Here is an 18,890-nt window from a genome sequence, read left to right as displayed (position 1 = left end):
GTTGTAATTTACACGTCAATTGGGAAGGTCGTTTTAGCCAAGATTTATTGCTCACAGACATTAAAATATTGTGCTCTGTGTAGAGCAGATCTTCAGTCCTTAGTCTAAAAGCTTCTTTAAGTTTCCTGGGGCAGGGGAGGAGATCAAAAGCAATCATAAATTTAATATATGTTCTCTTGGAGTGATGCTTTCATAATAATTGTGTCTCACTTTTTCTGAAAGTTTCTAAATTTCTACTCCTCTATTCCTTTTGAGGAGTGTTAAATCTTTTCACTTGTATCAAGTCTTTGAAATTAAAAAAATTCTCATGACTCTAGGTCATGATAGAGGTAGACTGGTAAGACGTTGCAGAGGAGTTTCCCTCTCTGTTATATACCATTTCCCCAGTGTTAAATGCACTTGTAGAGTCACCTCAGATGACCAGAATGGGAAAGAAGAGGACTGTATGATACTAACTAGGAAGCTAGACATGACTGTAAATGAGCTCTGAAAGGCAGAAAGGTGAGGAATACCGATGAGCTGAAGAAGAGAATTCAGTGGATGATTATGTAATTATGCTTCAGAAGGCTGATACTTCGTGTCTGTCGACCTAATAGTGGGTTTCACAATCTGACGTTTAACTACACAAGAGAATAAACAATATTTTGAAGACTTGTACGGTTGTGTTCCATTAGGGCTGATGAACCAAAGGCATTTAACAACTGCTTTAATTAGAATTTATGTGAGTTTCTTTTTTTTTAGTAATGTTGCAATGCTCTACAAGGGAGTCTGTTCACCCATCTTTTTCCTCCCCCTTCTAGGCGTTTATTGGACACAGAAGATGAGCTCAGTGACATCCAGTCCGACTCTGTGCCCTCGGAGGTCCGGGACTGGTTGGCCTCTACCTTTACGCGGCAAATGGGGATGATGCTCAAAAGGACAGAGGAAAAACCCCGGTTCAGGAGTATTGTCCATGCAGTACAAGCTGGGATATTTGTGGAAAGGTAAAGGAGCACGTAATCACTTTGTTCTAGTAGCTGCCCAGGTACTGCAGATTGCACCTGTAGTGTGTGTTTACACTACAAAAAAAAAAAAAATTACAGTTAGAGTTTCCTGGGCTAAATAAGGTTTTCTGTAATGGTCTGTTGCTTTATGATTTTTGTTTGTTTTGTTTAATTCTATTTATGTGTTGCCTTATCTATTTTATCTTGGTAGAATGTACAGACGGACTTCAAATATGGTCGGTTTGAGCTACCCACCAGCTGTAATTGGAGTGCTAAAGGTAATCCCAATAAAAAGGTATTGAGGGGGGCGGTTCTGTACAAAGCATCAAGATAACACTGTGATATTTGGCTTGGTGAGGGGATCTTAGTACTTTCCTTCTGTCTGACGTTTAGTTTAGTTCGCATACATTAATCGTTTACTGGCCTAAGGGAATATCCTTTCAATAAAGGAAAGAATAGAGTTCAAGGCTCTGACCATTTTCAGGTGGTGCAGGTTACAGCTCTGTTCTAGATTACAGTGATTAAACTGAGCCATTACTTACATGCTAGAATCAATCACAACCTCCCACATGGAAGAAAGAAAACACAGATGAAGAGAGGTGGAGAAGGAAAAGTATCAGCTGCTGTAAGAGAAGGGAATTTCTTGCGTTGCTCAGCATGGCTCAGCTTCAGATCTTCAAGGTGACAATCAGTTCAGGAATAATGAGCCTTTTATTACTTTTCAGGTTTTAGATGAAAACTAGTTAGTCAGAAGTAGTCTGAAAAAAACAAAAGTTCAATCCATCGGACAATTGCAAGGTTCTTGGCTTAGGCAGGAGTTATCAAACACAAGTTAGCAACCAACTGCCAGTGCAGCAGTGTCCTTTACATTCTAAGATACAGTGTTCTTCCTTATCTATTTGGAATAGTAAAATACATTTTTTTGACATCAGTTAGCAGCGAAACACTGTTTCAACATCACACAGGGACATTAGGTGTGAAGCCCATGAAACAATCCTTCTGCTCTACTCCGCAATGGAAAGACATACAGTTAGGGTACTAATCCTTCTTGGTTTGGATCGTACAAATCATCAAAAGGTGTGGAGGAATTACAGAAGGTCCATTAAATGCAAGAAGAAGATCAAACGTGCCTTTCATACATGGAATCAAAGCATCCATCCACACCTTTTTCCAACTGCAAGTTGACAAGTGTTAGCTTCACTCCTGCAAATGGGATCTAAAGTCTTTGTTCTTTTAGAACTACACCCCATAGACAGCTTATGAGGGAACATATCTGTAATGGAACCTCTTCTCCTGAGTTCCTCAGCAGTGACAAGAAAATCCAAGACCCATCAGCTACTCTCAGCTGACTTAAACCTTACAGAATCCCTCTCCTCTTTCTATGTTTTTAAATGATTAAGGGTCATAAAGAGAACTATTGTGCTAAAGTAAGTTAACACATCAATAACAACAAAGGCATTGATTAATTTTGCTCAGGGTGAAATAACGCCTGCTTGGCCACTGTGCACTCTAGGATGTATTTTTTTCCCAAACTATTTTGAGAACATGTCTTTGCCTGGATGGCCTTGGGGTTGGTAGTGGATGTGGTTGACATGGGACTTACTTGTTTTGAAGGAGTCTTCTATCTTTGAAATAGTACTTCATCTTAAATTTCTCAGTCTCATCTCCCTAATGGAAAATGGTACGTTTTGTTGTTTGCTTCAGTCCAGGAAAGCCAAGTAAAAAACACTGACAGCTACCCAGCTGCTTGGTGTGCTCTGTAAAATGAGCTGATGGTGTAAGCATGCGAAAGGGCGTACCACACACATCACTTCAGCTGTTCTGTATTGCCATAATCAGCATTCCCCTTAGAGTCATGCTAATAAGGACGAGGAGTGAGAAGACATGGAGTCAAAGCTAGCTTATTTTTCTCTTATTTTTCTTATTTTTTTCTATGTGCTCTCCTTTTTGCTGCCATGGTCAACAGGACGTCTGCACTGAGTAACCCAAAGCTGTGGAATCAGCTTGGCAAAATGAGATTGATTTTAATAAATTAATTAAATACTGCAGCTTCTGCAAAAAATGCAGATGGAGTGGTAGCAGTGGAAGTCCTAAGTGTATAATCTCACTCACTTTTTCAGTGGATGAGAAGTTAGGCAATTTTTTTAATTGATTGAACAATATTAGATACTGTTTTTTCTGCTGTAGTTGCCTCTTTCCTTTCTGCATGGCATGGGGGTGATGATGTAAGACCTGTTGCCAGAAAAGGGATGATCAGCCTTGTCTCTCGTTTGAATAGTGGCCGTACATACCATTCATACAGACATGTTCAAATAAGTGAGTATGTTCATTTACCCAGTAAGTTGTGGTGATCTGCTGTTCTGCAGTGTAGTGCTAGAGACAGAACTTCACATTAACTAGCTGCTGAAGTAGTTACCTGCTTTAGAAGTGAAGGTGTCAGCCTTTTCTGATGCCCGTGCTGTCATGGCAATGTTTTCTGGGCTAGCTAATATACAGGTAATGAACACAGAAACTGTCTTCGCTTACGGTGTTCTGCTTATCTGTGGCTTCAAAAATGTCAGGCCTTCCAGTAACATTGAGCAGAATAACGTCTATCCCTGAATCTGCTTGTTGGCTTATAAACCAAATCAAGTCTCCGAGGTTAAGGACAGACAGAAAGGCAGGAAATTGCAGGTGTTTCACTGCATCTCTAGGTTCCCCCAAGCAGTGGAGCAATGGCCAAGTAATAAGGACACAGGACTGAGAGGTACAACACCTTGGATATGTTTGCAGTTACACCACAGTGGGAATATGTGACATTAGAGCAGCTTGTGACACTACAAGACCAGCGACCTACAGGAGTGTGTAGCACAGAAAGTTTCCCATCCCTCGCTTCTCCGTCTCTCTTTAGGGAAAAGAAACAGCTTTTCTCCTCCATCACATGACACCCATGAAGTTCTGGCTCCTTTTTTATCTCTCTACAATGTAAGAGTCACTTCTGTTTTAAATTTTTCTTTAAGGTCATAAAATCCACTAATTTTCAAAGCGTAACTGGTGTTGCTGCAAGCCTTTAAGCATCTGTGACACTTTAGTGCATCTGTTAAGAGGATTTTTTCCCCTGGTTATTCAGGGTGAAACGCTACTGTCATTATTGTCAATAGCAAAACTTCTGTTTACTTGACAAGAGCAAAGGTTTCTCCCTCAGTAAAATCTAAATAGCTCTACTGTGAAACTTGTTGCCTATGTGGTTATCCCTTATTTTGGGCAAAAGAACAATTCTGATGTGCTGTTCTGCAATTTCACAATTTAGTAAATTTTATCTGCTGTAAGAGCGGAACATTATCTACAGGAAAAACGTGTAAAGGAACAAACCCTTTTTTATTTCTATAAGATAAGATGGCCTTACAGTGAATTAGATTTTAGTATAGTTGAGACATTATTTTCAATGCCATAGGACTCGAAAGTAAATTATTATATACATGCAAGTGTTAAATTAATTTGCTTTATTGACTGAGATAAGTGATTACAAAACAAAAACACTCATAAAACAGGAGAATACTTTAAATTGACTGAGTGGATGCTTTGGGCATTATTTTTATTGCCTCTTTTCTAAGTTTGTTCAAGGGCGTCAAAACATGTTTTGCTGGTGGAACTTTTTCCTCTCTTCGTTGTTTTCCTCTCCAATGCCTATTGAAAGTGTTGAAAAGCTTCAATTTATGATTGCTTTTCTGTGACTTGGGCCACAAATCATCTCTGGAGAAGCTCGACCCTGCCTTCAGGGTGTGGGCTCCACATAGCTTGTAATATCAACTGCTTGGCAAGCAAGTGATTTGCTGCGATAGGTGAAAGCAGAGCTGAATCTTCAGCATCCTTGATATTCACTCAGTGATTAGCCTTTCTGTGGACTGAACTTCCACAAGAGGCATACTCAGCTCTGTGTAGTCAACACTGTGCAAGTATCATGGCTGTCAGGATCAGCCCACGCTGGAGAGAACCGATACCAAAATACCTTGGTCTCGTTCAGAACATAAGTCCTGTAGCTATGCTGATGTATGGGTGACCAACCACAAGGTGGTTAAAGGTCACTGCCCCTTACATTTGATTTGAAGTCAGGTGCTTACCTGGAACATAACCATGACTACAAATAACAAAGATGGATCCGTTTTTAACAGCTCGGTAGATAGTTATAATTTAGCATTTTTAGTATTGCTAAAAAAGATGGCAGATTTTTAGATGGACTCTGATCCTTAACAGCACTCAACATTATGTCTGCGAGAGCAGCTGTGCACATGCCTGTGTGAAATGCAGTCATCTTTCCTTCTTGGTGAAAGTGCCACAAGGGAATGGGAGGTAACCTGCAACAGAGTTTGAAAGTGGAGGGCAACATCAGTGTACAGATGTCTGTCTTTAATGTGTGATTTAAGGAGAGTCATTTGGATAAATCCCTGTGGAAAGCACATCAAAGTTCTCAGCAGGCAAGAGAGACTGAGAGCTGGTCGTGTGCCAGATGCAGCGGTGTGGTTGATCTGTATATCATTCTTCTAGCTATAACTCCTTCCGCACCTTTCCTCTTGGTTGCTAGGAGGAGGAGAGGAAGGTTCATAGGGTGTCAGGAACATCCAATTCTGAGATCAAGGAGCTTTATCTTGCTGGATAATGAGTGCTGTCAGCTCCCACAGCCTTCGCTAAGAGTTGAGATTTGAACTTAACCTTCAGCAAGAAGTTTTATACTTTAGCTTTATGAGCTGGGTAGTGAACTTTCCCTCCTCAATCTCTTGACTGCGCACCCTACAGCATTAATACATCATTTACAGCTGACTGGAACTTTCCTAACTGGAGTTAGATATTTACTCTTGTTATAAAGGTTATTTTTTTATATCATTGTTAGCACTTAATGTAACTTACTGTGATTTTCTCCTGCCTTGTAGTTTTCTGAAAGCCTCAGTGGATTCACTTATCTTTAAAAAAAATAAGGAAAATTAGGGTCATGCTGTCTTTGGGCAGTTTAAGCTACAATAATCACAATTCAGGATTAATATTAAAATCAGAAGGAACAAAGTTGCTCTTTGGGTCCAGCCAAGATAGTTCTTCTAGTTAGTTATTATTTTGGTTGATGGAACAGTAAGTGGTAAAAATATGACCACAGGTGCCTGTATTTTTTTTATTGCAAAAACATGTCACCTTATTCTGTTTTAAGCGTGCTTGAAGCACTTACGTGCTTCCTTTGTTCACAATACAAAGTCATAACAACTTTATAGGGACAGCAAAATTCAGAGGCTTTGTTATCATTAAAAAGCATATCTTTGTTTTTCCTGTTTCCTTCGAAGTTAGTGTTATTTTCCATAGACATAGCATGTGGGTACGGGACAGGGAAGAATAAAATCACCACAATAGTGCCATCCCAATGTTTCAGGTACTAAAGTAAACGAAGATTCTTACCTTTTTGGATTCAGCCTTTGCTGATTAAATTGTGGTGTGGAGAATTGCCATGTTTAGAATAAACAAACAGCATACATGTTCTTAATGGAAGCTTCTTAAACATAAGTCATGCAATACTGATGAGTAAATTAGACTCTGCATTGGTTAAATTAAATTGAAGAAATTAAAAAAAAAAAAGCTATACACTACCACTCTAATTTTCCGTTTGTAGATATGAAGTGATAGAAATTGAACTATCATTGTAAAAGAGACGACCATTTTAACTGGCTTTTCTACCCACTCTTGCAGAATGTAGACAAGTGGTCCTTTGATGTATTTGCACTAAACGATGCCAGTGGGGATCATGCACTGAAATTCATTTTCTATGAACTTCTCACACGCTATGATCTGATCAACCGTTTCAAGGTCAGTAGTTAGAAGATGGATTTCTTCTTCCATGTTGTTTTTTTTTCAACTTCCTTCTCATCCTGCTTTGTTCCATCCAGAATGCAATTTTAGCACTATTTAAAGGCTTTGTGGACACTGCACTTTTCCCAGTAAGCAAGACCGATTGTTATTTTAGTGGTACTTTTAATTGTGATGGGACACCATGAAGTAAAACAAACAGTCGTCTTCTACTTCCCCATGAAATCCGTGGGAAATATTACATTTAATCCTGTGGTACCAATGGTGTCTTTCTCCTGCATGCAGACGAAAAAGGAGAGCTTGAATTCAAATTCAAATTCATGAAAAGGAGCATGGCCAGCAGGTCAAGGGAGGTCATTTTGCCCCTCTACTCTGTTGAGACTCTACCTAGAGTACTGCGTCTAGCTCTGGAGTCCTTAGCACAGGAAAGATGTGGATCTCTTGGAGCGGGTCCAGAGGAGGACCACAAAAATGATCCAGGGGCTGGAGCCTCTCTCCTATGAGGAAAGGCTGAGAGAGTTGGACTTGTTCAGCCTGGAGAAGGCCCTGGGGAGACCTTATTGTGGCCTTTCAGTACCTAAAGGAGGCTTTTAAGAAAGATGGGGAGAAACTTTTCAGTTGGGCCTGTTGTGATACAACAAGGGATAATGGCCCTCGACTAAAAGAGGATAAATTTAGACTAGATATAAGGAAGAAGTTTTTTACACTGAGATTGGTGAAACACTGGAACAGGTTGCCCAGGGGGGTGGTAGATGCTCCATCCCTGAAAGTGTTCAAGGCCAGGTTGGACGAGACTCTGAGCAACCTGGTCTAGTTGAAGATGTCCCTGCTTATTGCAGGGGAAGTTGGACTAGATGACCTTTAAAGGTCCCTTCCAACTCAAGCTATTCTGTGATTCTGTAATTTTTACAGAGGTTTGCGGATAAAAACACTACATGTCTTTTCCTCCAGCTTTGAACAAGCTTAAATTTGGATGGCAGAGACATTGCTCTCAGATCTTGACTGTTCTACCCACCCAAATACTCTGCTGTCCCTTCCTCCATTGACACTTCCACTCCTTGAGGATCCCCACTCACTTTGACTGGCAAGGGTTTACAGATCTCTGGCTCCTGTACTTCTTCAGGAACTGCCTGTGCCTGATGAGACATGTTTGAGGAAGGTAACTGGTCAGACCTGCATCCTCCCCTTTCACATACCCAAGAAGAGAACAGCAGTGCTCCTCTAACTGTGGAAATGCGAGTGTTTAGGGTATTTACTGTTAGTGCAGATGAAACTGGAGAATCCATGTTGCCAGTTGCATATGTTGCAGCTGACACCACCTGTGTCGTCTCCTCTCTAGAAATCCCCTTAATTGCATTTTCTGAAATGTGCACAGTTCCACTATTGGAGTCAGAAAAGCATGGCAAGCCCGTAGGATGGGAAGGCTGGATTTTGCTGTGAAAAGCCAGAGGTCTGATAAATGATACTCCTTTTAGTAGAGTGTCTCAGACTTGCTAGATGATGTGTTTCATTAAAAAATCTTGAATGTGAATAGTAAAGCAGAGATATGTTCCAGTGGGTTGGGAGGGGAACAGACAGATGTTTGTGGCCTAACTAGAAACCTTTCTCCAGGGACAATCAATCAGGTGCTCTCTGTTACTTTTCATACTGCATGTGTCTTCCAGGTGGTATTTTGTAGTGTACTTGTGTGTGTTTATGTGTGGGAATGATTCATCCATAATGTAATTAGGGATGGGAAAGCCAGTTTGAGGAAGTAACCTGGATTCACTCTCTCTCACGTGCCTGTTTCAGATGTTTTAGCGTGTTATTAATTTGTGAAGTACAAATTGCTCTTTGGGACCTCTTATCAAAATGCTCCTTTCCAAATGGTAGCCATTAAAGGTGACGATTTTGTTTCTAATTCTGTGCTGCTATCCTCAGATCCCCATTTCTGCCCTGGTGTCTTTTGTGGAAGCTCTGGAGGTTGGCTACAGTAAACACAAAAATCCTTATCACAACCTAATGCACGCTGCAGACGTGACACAGACGGTCCATTACCTCCTTTTCAAGACGGGCGTCGTGGTAAGTACAGGAGTTGGCATCCTGAATATGTAATGAGCTTACAACAGTTTTTGCTCAGTAAGGAGATTATGATTATCCACAGTAGAACCCATTTGCACTGTAGACAAACTTCATTTGATGTGGCTGTGCTAATGAGAGTAGAGACATAGGATTATTTAGAAATTGAAGGTAGGTGAAGACGTAGATAACTCTTTTAACAGTGATCTAAAAGGGGATGAATGAGAAACCCAAGCTCAGTTTTTCATTCTGCCACAGATCTCCTGGGTGATTCTGCCAACATGCTTTTGTTTGAATTCATTTCACCTAATGTGAAGCTGCAAATTGTCTAAGCTTTCTCCTTACTTAAGGGAGCAAAGCAGTACCTCCAAAGGACAATTCATTCCACTTACCTGAGGATGACAAGAGCCATGCTCTGGAGATGCTGATTTCCATCCAGTCTCAAACCAGCTGAACTGGCTTACATAGAAACCTACAGACAGCTGAAGTCTGACAACAATGACAGGAATGGGTAGAAGACGTGAACACAAATACATAGCACGCAGTACATTCCCACAGGGCTTATCAGGACAAACAACAGAACAGTGTTTGCAGATGGATTAGAGAAATTGGAGGCAGAGAGATTCCAGAGTGATGATCAGCCATTGCCGTTTGGGTTCAGCTGGCGGCTCAGAGAGTTGCTGCACCACTCAATAAGGAGAATGAATGGTAGAGGACCCTCAAACATACGTATCCCATTCTCTTCCTCTCGTTACTACTGCCTACTGCCAGAGAGAAGAGGGAATGGAATGAGTTCTAGTGTGGTTCTGTGGGGCAGCTCTTTTCCCCCTATTGTTGGCTTCACCTTTTCCCAGCATCTCATTTGCCCTTGGCCCTTGCATTGGCAGAAGCGTCGAAGCAAAGGTATCAGTGAAAGGGAGGTTTGTCTGTTGAACGTTTTGCACTGTTCTCTTTTGTTACGCCATGGACACTCACTGGTTGCTCTCTTTGTGGTTGATACTTGAAGACATGCAATTCCATTCTGTTGTGCTTCATTTCACGGAGGTCTCTTCATGGACAAGTGTGCAGAAGCAGGCAGGGTAAGCACTTGCAGGTGCAGGGAGTCTTTACAGTGCAGAGCACACATTTGAACCCAGATCAACAGAGGTTGAGGCTCTTACTGCAGCTTACTGCAAGCTTGCCCTTACTGCAAAATCCAATAGCTTAGATTTTTTTGCTCGAAGAAGGAGAGAGGAAATAAACCTCCAAATAAACCCCTCTAAACCAAATCAAAAAGTCCCAATGTTTTTACTTCTGCACAGAGCAAACTTGATATGAAGTTCTTGAGGTGCCCCAAGCCTGTCAGTTTAGTGCGTGCCCTGGTTTAGTGCAAGCCCTGGACTCCAGTAAGCTGTGCTGGATACCTGCCAGCGCTCTCCATGGCTCCATACAGGAGAAAACCAAATAGTGCTTTTGATTAGAAGCCTAAGTGTAAAAAAGAAGTTGACACCATGGCCCACTCCCTGCTGGCTATGGAGTTAAGACTGTAAAGGCAGAGGAACTCAGGAGCTCACAGAGGTATTTCTGTAGGAGCAGTTTCCACAGCAAAGCTCCACTTCCATATTTTATTCTTACCATTAAGATGAAGCTTTTTTCTCACACATCTAATGAAGTAGAGATGCAATGCCACTTCCATGCACGTTGGCCAAGAACAGTTGCCTTTGAATGCTCTCCTCCTTCTTGTTTGATCAATAAGACTCAGGAAGCTGGTAGGAGAGACAAGCCTGTGGCTTGTAACCTAGCACAGTGAGTAGGAATGCAAGCTGGGGGAAATGAAGCATCCTTTGTTTCTGTATACCAGAGCTAGCAATAGTGTAGTGCGTGTGGAAGATAACCAGGATGATTTAGGCACTGGAACAGTTTGCCTAGAGAAATTGTGGATGCCCCGTCCCTGGAAGTGTTGAAGGCCAGGTTGGACGAGGCTTTGGGCAACCTGGTGTAGTGGAGGGTGTTCCTGCCCATGGCAGGGGGGTTGGAACTAGATGATCTTTGAGTTCCTTCCAACCCTAACCATTCTATGATTCTATGATTCTCTATGATTTTCTAAGTGGTATTGAGTCAGGAAAAGAATTTCCATGTTCTGGAAGAGCACCAGTCAGACCCAGCCCTGAGCCCTCTCTTCTCCCAACTGCACAGCGGCTCTTCCCTCCACCTACCCTTGTGTGCCATGTGCCTCAGCCTCTCACCACCTCGAAGATGCCGGGTTTGGCCTGCACCGTCAATGTCAATGTCTTTCCTGTCCTGAGAAGACTAGAATGGGAGACAAGAGTGCACGTGCAGTCTCCAAAGTGCCAAAAAAAGAGGAGAACATTTTTAAATTGTTTTAAAATTGGTTTTGATTGATTTTTAAATTAGGTTTTATGGGATTTTATGGGTTTGTTTACTTGTTTATTGACCAGTCTTTTGCCAGAACTTCTTCCTGTCAGAACAGAAGTCTTGTGCTTGTCCAAAGGAAGAGCTGTCTCTCCATCTGGACTGTTTGCAGGGTTGGGGCATCTCCATTCTTTGATGAGCTGTTGCTATTCTGTGGGCACTGCCGGAGTGGGTCTGGCTTCATCGTCACCCACCCATTCGGTACTGAGGTGAGAGCTGAGGACAGCCACCTCCACTGGCTTTGTCATCCTCAGATTGAAAAAATGCCAGCTCCAGGCCCAATTAAGCTTGTTGGCGCTTCAGGGGAGTCCCACAGCCTCCAGCGGTGTCTGGTGGTCTGCAATGATCTCCAGTGGGGTCCAGCAGTGTCCAGCTGGAGGTGTTTCTCTTTCCTCCACTGTGACTAAATGACAAGCAGTCTGCAAACAAACATCTTGCTGACTGTTGAGAGAAGGAAACCTGAGCTGGCTGTGAAGGTGTTTCTGGTGAGGGCTGGCTGTGTCTGTGCTGCCCTGGTGAGAGCAGATGCTGACGTGCTCCTCTTCTCTGTGTCGTTGCAATCCTCTGCTTCCACGGCTTGCACAGATCCAGAAGGCAATAGGGACTTTGAAAGTAGCTACTGGTGTCATGGTAGGGGAAAATGTCACCTCTCGGCTATTTCCTAGTTTCTTTTCTCCCTTTAGCTCATGCTTTTTTGTCAAGGCCACTGCGCAGACCACATCTGTAGAGGATTGTTTGTCCTTGGGTTAGATTTTGGTAGCTTTGAGGTGAGAGAGATGGTGCAGGTGAGGAGGAGGAGCTGACGAGCACTGTCCTTTTCATGTAATGAAAAGTGTTGTGGATGATGGAGATGCGAGGACACCGTTTCTAGGTTCATCCCATACTTGCTGCCGTGACGCTGCACGAGCAGGACTAAACGAGGAGATGGGGTCAGCTCTCGATGGTCAGAGGCGGATTGTGTCTGGGACATTTCCTTGGCCTGAGCGTATGGGCGAGTTCTCTTTCTTGGACAATGTTGTGATATGACCGTGCTTGTGAACGCACAGCCCCGTGCACGTGTGACTCGAGGAGATTGACCAAAGGGCATGTCTTCTTCTCAGCCTGCTATAGCTGATAGATTGCAGAGGTAGAATCCTCTTTCCTTTTTCATCAGATTGCATGATTTCTATTTTTCTTGGGTACAGTTTTTGATTACCTCTTTTTTAAAGACTTGGATAATTTTTCTGGAGTCCAGTTATTTATTAAATCCTTCAGGACAGTTACTATGTCAGTGAATTAACTTTGGTTGTTCAGGAACTTCTTGCTGAATACAAAACTGGGCTTGAATCGTCGGGAGTAAAGGAGAAGAAGCTCTTGTAGAAATACCAGGGCGATCTCTGCCTTTAGGATTGCACTGGTAACACTGGAAGAGAGAGCTGACATGCCAGCCTCTGCAATAGTGTTTATAAAGCCTATGTTTTCATTGCTACACTTCTGCACAGTTTCACAGCAATTTGTAGAGATTTGAAAGTAGTGCAGCCTCTTCTCTTACCTCCTTTCTTCTTCGAGTTTGTGAAGTATATTTTCTTTAAGGTGAAGAAGATGAAAGTGTCTTTGAGTTTACTTGCTTTTCCTTTGCTTTTATATCCTATGCTTCTCTGATACAAAGGTGTTAGCCCAGATTAGAGACAGCTCACTCTGGAAGTACGTCGTGTAAAACATTATCAGGCTTTTGTGCATTATTAGCATCATTAAATGTAATCCAGTGCTACCTCAGTGGAAACACCTCTTGCAAACAGTTTCTGGGGACTGTTTAGCCAGGGCTGTTCTGCAGCATGCAGACTGCAGCACCGTAACGTGTTGTGTAGACTTTGAAGACAATTGCAGAAACCACATGCAAATGCTGGTCAGAGCAAAAAGTAACAGCTGTGTGTGTCGCAGGCTCCAAGCTGACTGTGAAGCAAACCCAAGAAATAAATAACTGTCTCCAGTTCTGTCTGTAATGTGTTTCAGCCTTACCTCGACCTGGCAACAAATGCACAAAGCGATCATCCCCTGGCTTATGTCTTGTGAGATTTTCTCTCCTGCGTTACGTATGTCCAGTCAGTGTCTGTGTCCATGTGCCTTTCAAGGTCCTCCGTGATTGTGGTGCCTGATGTTTGAAGTGACAAAGAAGAGCTTTTCGGTATTAAAATACTTTCTTTTGTAATGTCTCTGAAGTATTTTTCCTCTCTGAAAGGAAACGGTGTTCTGAAATATGTGCAGAGGCCAGAAAATGTGCATATTCCAGATTTGCATCCCTCAAAGAGAAGCTGGAGTCCGTGTGCTTGTGAGCGTGTGTACGTGCTGGCACTGAAGTCAGTGGCTCGTTCACCTGAGCTGAGCCCTTGGCTTTTGTATTCCTCCTGTAACATGCTACGCACAAAGTATCCTACGGAGACTGTTATGATGGAGTAGCTCTCCAGAGGATGTAGTGAAGTGTCTGCTGTTTCCCAGGAATAATCCCAAACACTAGTTGTTCCCACAGCCAAATGTTATGTGGCATTTGTTTTAGGATCTAATGTAGCACAGTAAGAAACCACTGTTCTGCTACCAGGAGCAAGGGACTTGTAAGAATGTGTGCCAACAGTGACATTTCAGCTTTTCTTCCCTTGTTATAACACTTTTCTTAACTTTCTTTTTCTTTCTTTTCCTTTTTCTTATTTTCCACCCTACCTCCCCTGCAGGCAACAACCTATCTGAATGTGCATAAATTAACATAGTTTGAAAATGAGCTCTAGAGGTCCTTGATCCTAACCTCCTGCTCACCACAGGGCTAGCTTCTAACATGCATAATACGTTCACACGTGGTAAAGACAAGTAGGGAACATTTTACTGTTTCCAGAATTTGCTTACATCAATATCTCATCCTTACTCTTGCATACGTAGTTGTTCAGTTCATCACTTTCACAATATTTATGCAAGGAACTTGGACATGCTGGAATGCAAAACTTGGATTTCAGAAGGCTGTTGGGGCCATTGGTTTAATTCTTCACTGGGATGAAGACACAGACGTGTGAAAAGGTCATACCTTAAAACAGAAAAAAGCCCTCATTTGTCTTGTTAACTGGTTATTTGCAATGTGGAAAAAGTACTTTTTTTTCAAATGTAAGTAGTTTGTATATTGGTCATTTGTTCTAATCTCAAAGGGAAGAAACTATTGTCTGGTTTCTCTTTACCCAGTTCATTTGCCTTTGTGATGCTCCTGTTATGAACAAGCTGTCTCAACAGTTTTGTTCCAGGCTCCTTTTTTCCTCTTTTTTCTTCTATTTTATTTGAAATTAAAAAAATCTTCTTTCCCTGTAGTGCCTGAAATCTCTTTAGTTTTCCTGTTATTTTCTTCCTCGGGCTGATGCCTTGGAAGGAATTTGTTATGCTTTACCATACGAACTAGAGTATTTTTGGTTCTCTCGTAGACATAACGTTGAAGGAGAATTTAGAATTACTCTGAAGTTTGTCTCTTAGAGGTTTAGTATACAAACATGATGTGTAGGAACAAATTCCAAGAGCTAACACACTTTTTGCTCATTGCATTCTTTCCTTTATTTAACTCTGTTGTTCAGCTATGATTATTATGCTATTTGGTATTACTTTCTGATTAGTCTTTATAATTATGATTTCTTTGTGAATGCAGACAATGAGGCGCAAACGGTAAAGCTTAAGAATTCTTTCTCTGATACTGCCAAGAATTACAGGAGAATATTTCCTGCAGCAGACCTGTAAAACTGCAGAAGTGCAGGACTTCTGTCCCATCTGTTTGTACCGAAGGGAAATGAGATCCTCCTCTCTTCTAGGCTATTGTGATTAATAAGCAGATCATCATGAGCTCCGAAAATGATAACTACTTCGGAATAAAAGACCGTAAACTCTGGGGAAGGAAGCAGGCTAATTATTGTTGTCAGCATTGTAGCATTTTCTTGGAAATGCATCCATTTGTTTAGTTAGATTTGGAAACACTGCTCTTTCCTCTTCCTTTTTCTTTCTGTATGCATTGATCCTTTTGTTTACATGCCAATGACTTGGCTTAATATCTAATTCTTCATATTTATTTTATGTTTGTGAAAGACAATTGTGCCTCATTACCCTTTGTTTTGTTTCCATTCTGGAAACAAATACTTGTTCTTCCATGCCAGTCTTCGCCCACCACCCACTATCATCACAGAAAGTTTGAAGGTTTTGTTGTGAATTGGTTTTGTCAACCTCTTAGAAATGAAAAACATTGACATTTCCTCACTCTTTTCACCTGTGACAGTGTCCTGCTGCTTTCTCAATAGTTCTTGATGGTTTTGTTCTTTAAAACTCTCTGTTCCCAAGATGAAGCCCATCAAAGACCAATGAGAGGTATTATCACAGCTTTGATGGGAGGTTGCATTCATTCTCTGCAGCTTTCTGCCATCTTGTTTGCTTTTCCTTGCCAAGGTTGTAGCATAAAAGAGGGGCTAAAAGGTTCCAGTTACTTACTTGCTGTTTCCCTCCTGTTACCTGGAAGCCTTTTTTGACTTTGTGCTGCTTACCCTGATTTATTTATTACCCACAGTTCACAACTGTAATCCCGGTCTGTATTCTGAGTGGTCTTCCTCAAATGCTGTTACGGTATTTAGTAACTGTCCTCAGGTGTGTTACATCCTATTTGAAAACCTACATTCAATGAGTGGTGCTTTCATAGGGCATGCAAGTTAGCACTTTTCCTGTATGTGTCTTAAGAGGTGAGGTAGGAGAACTCAAGCACAGAGCTCATTTCCTTAGTGATGTTTTACGACTTGAGCCATAAGATCCTGTTGGACTGGGACTTGTCAGATGATGCTCAGAAGGGCTGAAGTGGATATAGTAGACTAGCTGGGCGTGTCTCATAGTACTTCTGCTTGTACCTGATTTTTTTTTTCCTATCGTTTGCACTCTGTGCTTTTGGGAAATGGCAGAACATGGTTGAGGAATTGAAGTCCAGATCTAGACATGTAGCCTGGAAACTTTAGTTCCTTTTTTGCCCCATTGCAGCTGTCACAAGTTGTTACTTGAAAGATGAAATAAAAAAAAAAAAAAAGTAATAGTAATGAACTACCCTGATTATAGTCAGTGGCATTGAGCAAAATATGCATTTCATCCAAATATTTGCAGCATCTACGGTACCTGGAGCCTTTATCTCTGATGCACTCGATGTTAACAGCACTTCTTGTGTGCTACCAGTGGAAAATCAGGCATAAAATGATTGGTTGACTCAGACAAAAATTATTAACAGCATCTGAATAATTTATAAATCTAAGTCAAAAGTGACTTAAGCATTGAAAAATAAGGCTTTGACTAGGCGATTAGGTAAAAAAAACCTCAGGGCTTTCTCAAATGTTTCTATAAATGATAAATAAATAAATAACAAGATGTACAATCATGTGAAGTTATGTTCCCTGTTCTCCTCGTGATTCAGTGACTGACAAAGATTTTTAGTTACTGAAAGTTGGTGACTTTCTTCTGTATTTGAGGCTCTGCTACCCAGGTCAACTGACCTCCAAATACATACCCTGGTCGTATGTACATATCTGCACATATATCATAAAGTTCCACTTGAAGAACCTTGGTTTTCTTGAGGCTTCCCTGTCTCTCTCTTCCTCACATGGTTCTGTTTTATAAGGGCACACGTTTCCCCTTGCTCTGCCTTCAGCCTAAGTAGTTCCTGAAACCATTTTGCTGAAGTTCGGTTTATTTAGATGAAGCTTCAGGAAAAACACTGGTTTGGCTTTCGTGTATCAACCAAAGAAGTTTGCTTTAAAACAGCTGGCAGGCTGCAGAGGAAAGGCGATGATGTGCAGCGTTGACTGTCAGCAGGGGATAGCTTGCCTTGAAAGACAAAAGCCTTAATGCTTGGGAAAATGACAGTTTATCTGATTGCTCTGTAATCTCTTTTCAGCACTGGCTGACAGAGCTGGAGATCTTCGCTATGATCTTCGCAGCTGCCATCCATGACTATGAACACACTGGAACCACCAACAACTTTCACATCCAGACGCGGTGAGGCAGTTTGTTGTGGTTTTAGGCCAGCTGGCAACTTAAATGCCACTCATTCACCCTCCCACACCCCCGAGGGATGAGGAAGAGAATTAAAGGGGAAAAGGGAAAGAGACTCATGGGTTGAGTAAGAACAATTTAATACTACTAATAGTAATATATGAATATATGTAATGATAATAATATATACAAACAAGTAATGCATAGTGTAATTGCTCACCACCCGGTGACTAAGGCCCGTCCCGTCCTGGACTAATGATCCCAAAACAGATAAGTCCTGACACCACAATCCCAGATGAGCAAGAGGCCCGAAAAGAAAACGGGGAGGGGGGAAAGAGAAAGAGAGAACACTCCAAGAGTCCTAGAGTGGGAGCCCCCGGAAGAGCAAAAGCCCTTCTTTCCAGTTAACCCTCATGTTTATACTGGGCATGACGCTGCATGATATGGAATACTTCACTGGCCAGTTTGTAGCTCAATCCTAAATCTAAGTTCAAATCTTAAGAGTTGTGACCCCTCTGTCCTGGCCATGTTCCCCTTCAGCCTGCCGTCCACCTGCACACTGGCAAGAACTCGGCAAGCTGAAAAGTCCTTGAGGTCTCAGTGCCAACTATAAACATCAGTGCAGTATCAATGTTCTTCCCATAGCCAATCCCAGACTAAAACCAAAACACAGAGCCCTTCTAGCTGCTAAAAAGAACTAACTCTCTCAGCTGAAATCAGGACACCATTGTAAATCATGATGAAGGGTTGGGAAATAAAGTGGTAAAACTTTGAAGAATAAGAACACAGCCACCTAGAGAAGTGCAGGAACTTTTGCTTTCAAGTGTTACAAACTATGAAGTTTGCTTCATTAGGTTGCATTTAATTTTCTCTTGCTCAACCATTTGCAATGAAATGCATATATTCTAGCTTCCTGAGCATCAGGAAGAAGGAAGGTCCCAGAATATTTCTTTGTAAAGTTCCCAAAGACAAATTGCTGTACAGAGTGATGTATTTTGATGAAGGTATAGTTTTGGAGGAGATACTATAATTCAACAGTTTTTTCTTCTTGTTGGATTTTGAAGAATTGAACATTAAGTGCATAAATCAAGAGTTCAACAATATCTCTATTCATCAGTGAACACCAACACTATGCATACTCTTTTTACTTTAGTGGAAAACTTACCTGCAGCAAGGGGATGTGTTTACTGTTAGCCTGTTCAGGAGTATCATCTTTTAAAGGTTTGTAAATTGCTAAACAGTAATTAGCTGATCACAAACTAGACTGGGCTGGTGTATTTTTTGATCTCAGAATCTTTTGGTTTGGTGGAAGAGAGAAGGAGAAGATGAAGATGGCAGGAAAATTCAGAAGTGTGCAAAGATTGTGAAGTCTCTAGTGGCAGTGATAATTTGGCATCTGTGTATTATTTTGACAATGGGAGTATACTGGTAGCAATGACAAAATGTCTACATGTCCTCAACTGACACTGCATACTTGGGCATTTCTAAGATGCATTGCATCTACCCTAAATTAGATGTCTGGAGTATGTTAGCTGTATCATGCTGTGCATCACAGATGTATAAAGGTTGCTGCGATAAATCACACATATGCTCAGGGAA

At 41.6% G+C, this 18,890-nt stretch overlaps 1 protein-coding gene across 1 annotated transcript in view; it reads left to right on the top strand.

Annotated features, from left to right (window-relative positions):
- Positions 1 to 18,890, top strand: part of PDE1C (phosphodiesterase 1C) — a 274,905-nt gene that overhangs the window by 195,369 nt on the left and 60,646 nt on the right. The window contains exons 4-8 of the mRNA XM_086614381.1: positions 801 to 983; positions 1,195 to 1,261; positions 6,690 to 6,806; positions 8,727 to 8,867; positions 17,194 to 17,294. Coding sequence (XP_086470507.1) covers positions 898 to 983; positions 1,195 to 1,261; positions 6,690 to 6,806; positions 8,727 to 8,867; positions 17,194 to 17,294 — 512 coding nt within the window. The 5' untranslated portion in view covers positions 801 to 897. The remainder of the gene's footprint in view (positions 1 to 800; positions 984 to 1,194; positions 1,262 to 6,689; positions 6,807 to 8,726; positions 8,868 to 17,193; positions 17,295 to 18,890) is intronic.

The sequence above is a fragment of the Tauraco erythrolophus genome, chromosome 7 (assembly GCF_009769465.1).
Source record: "Tauraco erythrolophus isolate bTauEry1 chromosome 7, bTauEry1.pri, whole genome shotgun sequence".
Taxonomy (NCBI): Eukaryota; Metazoa; Chordata; class Aves; order Musophagiformes; family Musophagidae; genus Tauraco; species Tauraco erythrolophus.
This window is presented reverse-complemented; position numbering and strand designations above follow the sequence as displayed.